At 34.1% G+C, this 11,796-nt stretch overlaps 1 protein-coding gene across 1 annotated transcript; it reads left to right on the top strand.

Moving 5' to 3' along the window:
* Positions 1-1,397: 1,397 nt before the first annotated feature.
* LOC122315296 (bidirectional sugar transporter N3-like) lies at positions 1,398-3,427 on the top strand. Its single transcript, XM_043131129.1, has 6 exons — positions 1,398-1,579; positions 1,679-1,715; positions 1,820-2,030; positions 2,149-2,310; positions 2,592-2,711; positions 2,852-3,427. The coding sequence occupies exons 1-6, from the start codon at positions 1,525-1,527 to the stop codon at positions 3,140-3,142; spliced, it is 876 nt and encodes a 291-aa protein (XP_042987063.1). The 5' UTR covers positions 1,398-1,524; the 3' UTR covers positions 3,143-3,427.
* The last annotated feature ends 8,369 nt before the right edge of the window (positions 3,428-11,796 follow it).

The following is an 11,796-nucleotide window of genomic DNA, read 5'->3' as shown; positions in this document are numbered from 1 at the left end:
AGTACGCTTTAATTTCATGATAAGCACTAATTAATTAAGATCACGATCATGAATTAATGGGCCGGGATTGAACTGGAAAAAGTACCTCTTTGCTAATTTCAGACATTAATTGGATTCATCGATTATATATATAAGATGAGTACGTAGTAGTACTAATCTTGGAAGCATATATATATATATATATATATAATTATATCATGCACGCATTCATTGCATTCGCATGCAGATAGATAGAACAAATTAAAGTAGTACGTACTGCCCATTAATATTATTGAAATATATATGTAAGATATATGGAGCAAATTAAAAGCCAATAACTGAAGAAGGAAGGAAGGAAGCATAAAAGGCAGATAGATAGCGTAGGGGTTGTGTATTGGTTGAATTAATATAACGGCTAGATAGCTGGTGGGCTCTCACATATGATCTCACGTGCTAATTCCAACCAGGCTAGTACGTACTTGATGATCTTTTAGAAAATTAAGGAATTTGGGAACACCTAACGTACGTATATTGAACAGACTCCGCCGTTGGCCTCCTCCCTCCATCTTTACTTTACTACTATACAATCATGATATATGTGATCAGTTGCTTCACGTCACCAAATGGCTCGACCCGCGCGCTCATCTCTTTCCAAATTAAGCCATATCAATTGCGCCTCATGCGTCTCTTCCCAAAACTCATGAAGAGATCAAACGTCGACGTACTTACAGCTCAAGTGATTGGTTAATAACTTACTGTACAGTTAATAACTTAATTCACACCCTTTTCGAAGCTGCATGCATGTGTATTAATAAATGTAATTAAGCAAACTCAAAAGAAATCCCGCCCGATCACTTACTATTAAATTAACACCGTAAAAAATGTAAGTTTCTCTTAACTTTCTATTTCCTTCAAACTGCTGGGTTCTAATTGGAGGAATATCGTAAGTTCGTAACTTTTTCCATGGAAAGCAAACATATTAGATCAAGTTAGCTAGCTAGCACATGACCAATACTTTAAAGTATTGGTGGCAAATTGATATGTTTTTTGGTAATATATAGCAGCTTATTATCTATAATAGCGTGTAGGGTTCGGCTAGAGAGGCCCATTTGGCAAATGGCTACCAAAAGTGGCTAATTTAGTGATGAAACTAATTCAAGATCGATAAGATCAGGTGTCGGAGAACCAATGAATGCCAGAAATAAAACGCTCCAAAAATGGCCATAATTAATCATTAATGAGCTTCCCAGCTCATCATGATGATCTACTTCTACCCCCATAAAATTATCTTATCATAATGTTTGCTTAACAGCTCAAAAAACCAAATAACATTTGTTCCCAAAAGCAACTGAGCATCTCTAGGCGTCCACCATCTTCTTATAAACCTTTCCATCTCATACCTATAAATACCCACCCAATACGAAGACTCATGACAAGCAGCTAGCTGATCAATTGTACGTAGTGCCGGCGGCCTGATCCACAGGCTAGCTGATCCCCTGCCGGACACCCTGGTCACGAACCGAAAGGGTTGGCTTCCCAGCAAGAATGGCAACGATCCATGTTGATCATCCCATGATGTCTATTGTTTTCGGCCTTCTTGGTACGTATAGCCACTTTTTCTCCCGTTCCAAACATCTCTTGAGTTTTTATATACTAATTTCAAGGTCTCATGTCATTTTTGGTATCTCATTTTATGCAGGTAACATCGTGTCATTCCTCGTATATCTAGCCCCAGTGTAAGTAATATTTACTCTCCAAATGTATATGGATTTTTCAGCTATGAAGCTAATCGAATCATTAGTTTCCATTTTAATCGTTTGCTATTTAATTTGTCTGCCAGGCCAACCTTTTACAGGATATACAGGATAAAATCAACACAAGGATTCCAATCGCTGCCTTATTCAGTTGCACTATTTAGCGCGATGCTGACGCTTTACTATGCCTTCCTGAAAAACCATGAAATTTTGCTCATCACCATCAACTCCATCGGCTGTGCCATTGAATCCATTTACCTAGTCTTGTTCATGATATATGCACCAGGGAGAGCTAGGGTAACTTACTTACATACAATTAATCTTTCTTAATCTATTTTCTTTTTAATAAATTAGTTGCATGCAGCTAGTTTATTTAATTAACTTGATAAATCAAAATCTTTTGCTTTTTCTGCAGATATATACCGCAAAGCTGCTTGTCTTGTTTAACGTAGGGCTTTTGGGCTTGATCATACTCTGCACATCCCTCATTCGAGGAAGTTCTCTCCGGCGTACAGCTGTTGGATGGACTTGTGCGGTTTGTTCTGTTTGTGTTTTTGCTGCTCCTCTCAGTGTCATGGTAATTAATTTTTTCGCAAGTTGATCTAAAATGATGTATCAAACTCCAAATATACAAGTCTCGTACAGATATTTTATAAAAATAAAATAAAAAATTTACCTCAACATAAAAAAAAAGGTGAAAAATTCACTTTTTCTTAGTAGATTCCATATTTTTACAAAACCTTGTGCATTTGAGACTTGTTCATGGTATTATTCTATAATTATTAGGTTTAGATTGACCCTAGCTTGGTTTACATTTTATTGGGTAAGTAATTCTCTGTTTGTTTTTTCATTTTTCAGAGGCTGGTTATACAAACAAAGAGCGTGGAATTCATGCCATTTTCACTATCATTCTTCTTGACAATCAGTGCTACGATGTGGTTCTCCTATGGTCTATCCCTAAAGGATCTCTTCATAGCGGTAAAGTTCGAATATTTCCCGATCAATCCTCCTTTGTAGCTAGTAATTAAAACTAAACAAATATATTTAATTATATGCATCCTAACTTTTGCTTATAATCTTACAAGTTTATGCGACCCTTCTTTTTGTTCTGTTTTCAGACACCAAACATACTAGGTTTCATATTGGGGATGACTCAGATGATACTGTACGTCATTTACATGGACAGGCCGAAAGATCTAATCTTTCCAGAAATGAACATCCAATTAGATGTACCAAGTGGCCCTGCTACTACAGCAAATGAACATGAGCTCCAGTTGAGCACAACACAGACAACAGAGATTATTATCCATATTCAAACGGAAGACACAACACAGAATATTAATACAGGCGCCGGTACTACTGCACCTCCTATTGAGCCAAGTGATCAGGAATTCAATAATAATGTGTGATATATCGATCGGCTATAAACCAGACAAAGACGTACATGCAGCATGTCTAGTCAAGGGAGATGATGATGATCAAATGCAGATTGAGGAAAGCAATTCTTGAGAAGGAGTACTTGGATCGACACAAAGGAAAAATAATCACAACGTTTTGTTTGGTTTGTTCCTTAAAAAGTATTGGTGTGGCCCAATAAATAAGAATAAATTAATGCATGCGGACGTGTTTGTTGGAGATAAATAAGTAAGTAAATAGACATGAATAACATCATGATCATGATCATATACACTTAATTTGGTATTCCATTTTTTGCGTTTGTGTTGAAACTTCATTTTTTTTTTTTTTTTTTTTGTGTTGAAACTTAATTAGAACTTCTTCATCAACTAATAATAATTAATAGTTTCTTTGAAGAAATAATTAGAAGGATGAAACTAAAAAAAAAAACTCAGATATATATCCCTGTGGTTGTATTAATAATTTCCACGTCTGTTCTTTGATTACTGCAGCTCCATTTGATACGGCCTTGTTGAACGATCACTTTGTCTATCAGCTGATAAAGAGGCCAGGGAATTAAGAACCAAACGGCTTTGAGTGTGTGGTCATATAAATTGATAACGGAGAATTTTGTTTCTTTTATGGTAAATATAAACATATATTATCTATAATTTTGATTTTTTTTGTATTTTATTTTATTTATATCATAATATTAAAAGAATATGAAGATCATAATTTAGCTTTGATCCAACGTCGACGTCCAAAATGATCAACCAAAAGACGAACTCAACATTATCAATTGCCAATATTTAATATATATGAATTTCATGGCTATTAATTACAATTCCCTTTTGTGGGTTACAAGGAGATCAGTATGGTACTTGTTCATATCAATCACTCCAATTTTGCGAAGGACAAGTACAATATATATTCGGTTTTAGATATTATTGGACTGATCTTCATGATCTACCAATCAACACCAAAAAGCTATAGAAAAAATATATATATATACGGACATATACGATGTTTCAGTTTTCTAGTTTAATTAAAGGGTTAATATAAAATTAATCTTAAAGTCAAATTAATCTCTTTGACTTTTTTATTGAACTTTTTATTTCTTTATGGTTTTAACTATATATGAACAAATGGTTCCATACTAAACCTTTTGAGGTGTGATCATGTTAATTAGCACCATTAAGTATTCAACATGACCTCGTGTCACTTTTGTGCGTAATACATATATATATATATATATATATATATATATATATATATATAATATATGAAAATTAAAACATATCAAAAGGCATATATATATATGAAAAATTATTCTTGTCATCCTCACACTTCACACACCACACTTATTTTAATTTTTTTTCATTTTTTCTATAATAAATATATAGTGTGTGGATGATAAATAAAATAATTCAATTAGTTTAATAAGAATAAAATGAAATAAATAATAATAAATAATAAAAAATTAATATTTTAATATATAAAGTGTGTGGTGTAGGATGATGTGTAGTATTCCTCCCTCATATATATATATAATATATATATGTATGTACAAGTCTGGAAAAGAAGGAACAACTTAGTATTTGAGGAAACATTTTCGTCTCCAGATGCAGTTATTAAGTTGGCCAGCCTGACAAGTGGTTCATGATGATTTCCAAGAAGCAAACCAGGGAAGTGCTGATATTTTTGCAATGGTCAATCAACAGGCAGGTCAGTGGTCTGCTCCACCTCCTAACTCTTACAAAGCTAGTTGGGATGCGGCTGTGGATAAGGTTCAATGTAGGATTGGCACAGGGGTGGTGATCAGAGACTCGAATGAAAGGGTCATTGCAAGTCTAAGATCTCAGAGGGACTCCTTTCCTAATGCTCATTTGGCTGAGAATATAGCAGCTTAAAGCAGTCATTCTATGTCAGCAGCTTGGCCTTAATCATGTTATACGGGAAGGGGATGCACAATAAATGGCCGGTGAAGGAAATATGGGGCATGCAGCCACGAAAATTGGAGTTTTACAGGCATGATAGTTCGAGATATCAAGCAATTACTCACAAAGGTGCAAAGCTGGTCTATTAATTTTATTCCTAGAATTTGTAACCATGCGGCACATAATCTAGCTAAGGATGCTTTGAAACTCTATGAGGAGAGCATTATTTTGGAGGGTTTACCTCTACGTATTCGTCCTTTGTGATTATTATTGAATAAGATGGTCTTATTTCAAAAAAAAATATAGTTAAGAATAAAACATTAAAACAATAAAATAAAACTTTTAAGTAGAAATAAAACAAAATTAAACTACAAATCTTAAACTAACAAAAGATTGAACAAAACAGAATAAATAAATAAATTAAACAATTCTTCTTCTATCCGAAGTTGGTGTAAAGTTGGGTTTCACAACAACCAAAAGAAACATTACACGTCTATTTTCCTTTAGTTTCTCAAATAAAAGCACCTGCATAGGAATATTACCTCTCTTTAATTGCTCAAGTGAAAGCAGTAAATGGGAACATCACGAACAAAGGGTTTATGCCCAGAGAGAAAGAGAAGCTCTATTTCAACTACCTCCTCCGCACCAACCCCCCCCCCCCCTTTCTCTCTTTAAAAAAGAAGACGGCTCTTTAATTTTATTAATAATCCTCACTTATGAAAGAAAAATACAGTAGTTACAACCATATACCTGGGGTTACATATAATCATAAAATCCAAACCCTAGTATTAAAAAACAATATTAATAGCAGTCCAAAATTTACACAAAGTATTGAACTACATATAGTAACAACAAAATAAGAGAAACCAAAAAAACATACCTGTAAAAAAAAAAAAAAAAAAAAGCAAATTAAAGTAAAGACAAACAAAATAAAAGAAAACAAACTCGTAGAAAGCTGTTATCTACGTCAAATAACATGTAGCCCAACTTGGTCCATTCGAATAGCTAGCTCTCATAATCTCTTTCGGGAGACTCTGTTTAATAGCAAAAAAAGAAATCATTACCATTAATTAGTATCCATCTTAGCTAATCTGTCAGCTACGTGGTTTGTTTCCTTGAAAGAATGGGAAATCCTCATCACCAGTGATCTAGCCTTCAACTTAACCTCATGTCAATACGTGTGACTCCTTCAATGGACTTGGTCATCCTGCTCCCACCTCTTGACTATCAGCTTAGAATCAGTTTCAACTTTGACATGCATTATATTCATCTGTACACAGAAATTAAAACCATTCAAAAGGGCCCTAATCTCAACATTATTATTGGAACTTATGCCATAAAATCTTACAAAAGTAAAAATTATGTGACCATCTGCATCCCTAAGGATACCTCTACCTCCACTTCTTCCAGGATTCCCGAGGCTACTTCCATCAACATTAAGTTTGACATAACTCTATGTTGGTCGCATCCATTTCAAAACCTGAATAGTCTTTTTCTTGATAGGCATTGTCATTAATCCAAGTTGTTTCAAAATCGTACCATCTAAGCAATTGATAAAAGTTGTATTCATTCTATTGTGAAAAAAAATAAAAATAAAAAATAAAAATTCTTGATTTTAAAGCACACTTACTCCCTGGCTTCAAACACCCCTTCCATGTGAGCTTTACATCTGTAAAGTCACAGGAACCAGCTAATCAAAGAAGAAAAAATATCAATCACAACACTAAGCTGAGATACTACTTGAGCTTTGGATAACCATTGTTGTATTTTCCCACCCCATGTACTATTTGGCCGAAAATTCAAACCCAAAGTTGACCCCAAAAAACCCTAGACAGAAGTGGGAAGCTCTCCCAAAAGAAGTGAATGATCCAAAGATTCACAAGCAACCACTTTACAAAATTCACATCTAGGGGCCATAGATATATTCAACTTCATAATATTCTGATCAAAAGGTAAACCTTTATACATACCTTTCCACATGAAAGTAGAAATCTTACTTGGAATTAAGCTAAGCCAAATCCATTTGGCCCACAATACTTTGACCTTTGTACATAAGTGACTTTCCAAGCTAATGATGTAGAAAATTTACCATTTTATTCGACTCTCCAAATAGGAATATCAACACCTAAGGAAATGTTGATTTTTTGAAACTCCAGCTCTTGACATAGAGAATTTCCAACTAACTCCTGAATTCTCTCCCAATTTGCTCCCATATCTAAGTATAGATTAGCTACAGTTAAAGAGGGACTATAATGTCCGAAAGTTCACCCAGAATTCTCAAAGAAGACCATTTCTCAAACCAAAAAGACATCTTGCCTTCATTGATGATCCAGTCAGCACCTCTAAGAACCAACCTCACCAATGGCTTTAAAGCTTTCTAGAAATGTGATTTTTAGGAGCATGGACATAGGATGAAAGAATGACGTCGAACTTAATTTATATTTTGCTCAAAAAAATATTGCCCAAAGAGAATCTCCATGTAGAAATTTCTAAATAAATTTCATATTTTGCTCGCCTCCTCCCACACACCAGAAGGGAGAATTTCATTTTTTTTTTTTTTTTGTCTTTTGAATTTTTCAATTAGGAGGTTTGAGAGCATCACTAGAAGGGGGAATCTCAAATTTGTTTTAATTTTCTTTTACTAAGTTGGGTTGTATTTTCAATTTCCCCCACCTCCGTTGACAACATCACCAAAAAAAGATAGTACGAATGAGTTTGTGGCCGTATATCTTAAATCTATGGTCACAATTTCATATATGGTGGCCATAGATCCTAAGTCTAGTTTCGGCTTCTCCATTCTCATAGTGTCCCCCCTCAACTTTCACGGCATTCCCAATAAAGTGGTATGATTTTTGCATTCTTCTAAACTTTTCACTACAATGATTCTTTGATTTATGGTTTCATTTAAAGTTTGAAACAACAAATTGTGTAGGCATGATGGACATTTGAATGGATGTTGTAATTTTTTTTTTTTTTTAATTCTTTTCTTAAGCTTGAAATGTATGTTGAGCATAAGCATAAAAAGAAGTATGATTTTTTATTTCTTTAACTGAATGGATGTTGAAATTGAATAGGCATGTTGGACTTGCATAAGAAATCATGTTAGTAGATCGCTTGTATATCTTATAAATTTCACAATATACAACTATAACAGTGCAAATCTTACCCAGCAGTTTGGGTGCTTAAAATCACTGGGAATAGTGCAAATCTTACCCAGCAGTTTGGGTGCTTAAAATCATTGGGAAAACTACAAACTTGCTCTTGGAAAAGACTAATCATTTATAATGCAACTGAGATTTTACAGGTGTCATAACATGTGCGCTTGTAGCTGCCAACTTTTTTCACTTTTACACACTAATTTTCAGAAGATGCTAAATTAGACCAAATTTTTTTTCTTCTTCTTCTTCTTCTTCTCTCTTTTTTTTTTTTTTTTTTTTTTGGTTCTATAAGAGATATTCAAATTTTGTTATCACTTCATTTTATAGCCCTATTAGAGTTATAAAGAGCATTTCAGATCAAGTTCTTGGAGTAAAAGAGTAGAGCATGAAAAAATCTACGAGTGGCAAACTTGCTATTGTTACATTCCATCAAAGCTAAGGATCTCAAGCAACCCAAAAAGTTTCAAGAGACTAAAATTAAAAGGCACTATAATTTTTTTTAATGGGTTTACAAGACATGCAACAAAACCCTTGTTGTAGAAGGACTTTGGTTACAAGACTTTGGAGTTAGCCCAAAGAAAAAATTAAAAGACCAATGCTGATATTGTACAATGGAAGAAGTGAAATTGAAGAAGTATTTTTACAAGTGATGTATATTATTTAATGTATGAGAAGTGATAGTTCCAGTCGTGAATGCACAAGTAGTATGCAATCACTTTGAAAAAAGTTAATAAATATGGGACACATATAAAAATAAATTAATTTTTTAATAGTAAGCTCTACTTTTTTCAAAATAACTACACGGCACTTGCGCACTTCACGACTGTATATAACAATACTCTGTATATATATATTGGAAGCTAATGTACTGTTAAACCATCTTCATGTATGGCAAATGTAACATCATATGCACGGCTTCCTTTCTCAATGGATGACATCCTAAATATTTGTTTGCCTCTTCCTCAAGATCCATATTACGCTTGTATCGTTGTGCATTAAATAGCTCCTCTTGAAACAATAAGAAGGATTTTCTTATATAAACCTCTGCGGCCTCTTCTTCTATCTTGTAACAAGATTTCAAAATTGGCTTTGATATTTTTGTCTTGACATCTTTCTATCTCTCCTTTAGAACACATGCATCTAATGCTTTTTCATACTAGTAAACAAAATCACTCACCATTGTGCGTACATAGACATAACCCTCGAAAAATTTGTTCATGCTCTCATTTCTCTGAGTAGTAGACATGCCAACATAAAGTTTATGTTGCAAGTAAGCCAGTGCCCATTTTCCCCACCTCTCGAAAAGGTTTTGCAACCAAGCATTGTCACCCAAGCCATATTTCACCAACAATTCACTCCACTCTAAGTCAAACTCTTCGGGTTTTAATGTGTCATGAATGAAATGGCGAAAATCAAACTGTGAATATCTATTATAGACATGAACCAAGTGTTCAGGTACTTTTTGCAAAATATGCTAGAAATACAAACGGTGAGTAGTATTCGGTAGTAACTCAGCAATTGTCTTTCCCATAGCCTTGTCATCGTCAGTGATTATGGTAATAGGAGCATGGCCAAACATTACATCAAACCATATTTTTAATAACCATGTATAAGACTCAGATGTCTTATTTATAAGTAAAGCACATCCAAACATCACAGATTGATGATGATGGTTAACTCCAGTAAAGGGTACAAATAACTTCCTATAGCAATTTGTCAAATAAGTGGCATCGAATATCACTACATTTCCAAAATATTGATAGGCTACTTGGGATCTGGCATTAGCTCAAAAATAGTTTCCCTACATTCATCCCTACTCATCAACTTGGGTTGAATAAACAGAACTAGGATTCTTACACTGACACTACATAAAATAGTTATGTATCCATTGTACATCTCCTTTCGCAAGAAGATTTCTCCTTCTATTCCCCAAATAGTTTTCTACATCCATCCCAATACATCCAACCTTATAGTCATCACCGGATTCCATACTTAGTACGGACATTATTTTTCTTGTCAATACTCCATACTCATGTTTCAATGAGTTTTTTTTGAACTTTTGTTACCCCTCTATGTCCTAGAAGAAAAATTGTACGTCTAAAAGTAAAAAGCTCGTGGTTATGTTCATTTGCAAACTTGGTTACAATCCACCTATTCCTCTCCTTTTTTACACTCATCAATGCTTTACATCCAATTCTTGTTTCAACTAGCACATGAATTGATCTTTCCTTCATCTTATAACTTTGACGACAAAACTCTTCCCTTGAACAAATATATTCAAAGCCAACTAATGATCTATTCACCTTTGACAATCGAGTGTGATTTGTTTGAATGGAAAAACCCATTCGCCTTGCATATGCCTTGTAAAATGTGAGTGCATATCACTAATTTTGGTTGTTAATAGTCTTTTCGTTGCTATAAATTGGTCGCAAAAACCCGTTTTTCTTATAGTGTATTCTACATCGTCAAAATACATACGGTATGGCTCTTTTAATAGACCACTAAATGAAGAAGACAAGATAGTTGGTTGAGTACAAACATTCTTGGGCATATTCACACCATATTCTTATGTAATCTCCACATCTGTTTCGATTTCTTCTATTATTGCAACTTCTTCACTATCACTGTCCATCTTCTACAAGAAAATGAATATAATTCAAATTCATAAATAATATACATGCAATAGCTAAAACATAAAACATTTAAACAAATGATGACATTAAATGCATTGCTCTACATTTTGCTCTTTATTTTTTTGTTTCGATAAATTACTATATATATCACTTAATCATGCAACAACATATATACCTTGGTTGATTGGTTGAATAAAAAATGTGAAATGAAATAATCCACAGTTTCCTTCTGGCTTTCATGCCTTCCACTAGATCACTAAACCCGATTTAAAAAATGTTGAATGGAAATTAAGTGAGACACATCTGTAGGTAGAGTTAAATTAACTGAGAATGGGCAACCAATGGTGTGTATTACTTTAAAATGCAGGTCCTACAATCTCTTATTTTCTTTTTGTTGGAGTAAGAAGTACTGGACGCAGTGAAAGGGTCGAAGAAATCATCAGCAACAGAGAGAGAGGGCATCCACCAGACCAAAATGAGTGTGAAAGAAGCCCCAGTCCTACAATCTATTTATTCATACAAATTGCTCATTAAAGTAAAAGAAATAAATTTAAAAATTACTACAAATGATACGGCCTGGACTATGGGTGATAAAGGAGAAACAGGATGTAGGATGTAGATCAGGATATTTGTCATGAGATGAAGCTGAAGTGGTTCGACGGAATGAGGTGGGCTGGGCAATGGAGCCGACGAAACTAACGGGCTGATCAGGTGGGCTGGGAGATTTTTTTTTTTTTTTTTTTAAGCAAGAGATAAAGGAGTCTTATATTAGTTGAAGGGAGGAAAGTAGAGCTTAATCTAATGCGGTGGGGTCTTCTGAAATAAAATTGAGATGCTTACGTGGTGCATATTAATTGGAGGGTGTCAACAATGGTTTACCACTAGCCCATGGGATCCTCCACAAAACTTTTCATCTCATCTTATCAAATATTATTTAATC

Source organism: Carya illinoinensis, chromosome 7 (assembly GCF_018687715.1).
Source record: "Carya illinoinensis cultivar Pawnee chromosome 7, C.illinoinensisPawnee_v1, whole genome shotgun sequence".
Classification (NCBI taxonomy): Eukaryota; Viridiplantae; Streptophyta; class Magnoliopsida; order Fagales; family Juglandaceae; genus Carya; species Carya illinoinensis.
Note: the sequence above shows the minus strand (reverse complement) of the source record. Positions and strands in the feature narration are given on the sequence as shown.

Coding starts and splice junctions, on each gene's coding strand:
- LOC122315296 (XM_043131129.1), top strand. CDS start 1,525: ATGGCAACGATCCATGTTGATCATCCCATGATGTCTATTGTTTTCGGC. Junction 1,580..1,678: donor TATTGTTTTCGGCCTTCTTG/GTACGTATAGCC, acceptor CATTTTATGCAG/GTAACATCGTGTCATTCCTC. Junction 2,311..2,591: donor CTGCTCCTCTCAGTGTCATG/GTAATTAATTTT, acceptor TTCATTTTTCAG/AGGCTGGTTATACAAACAAA.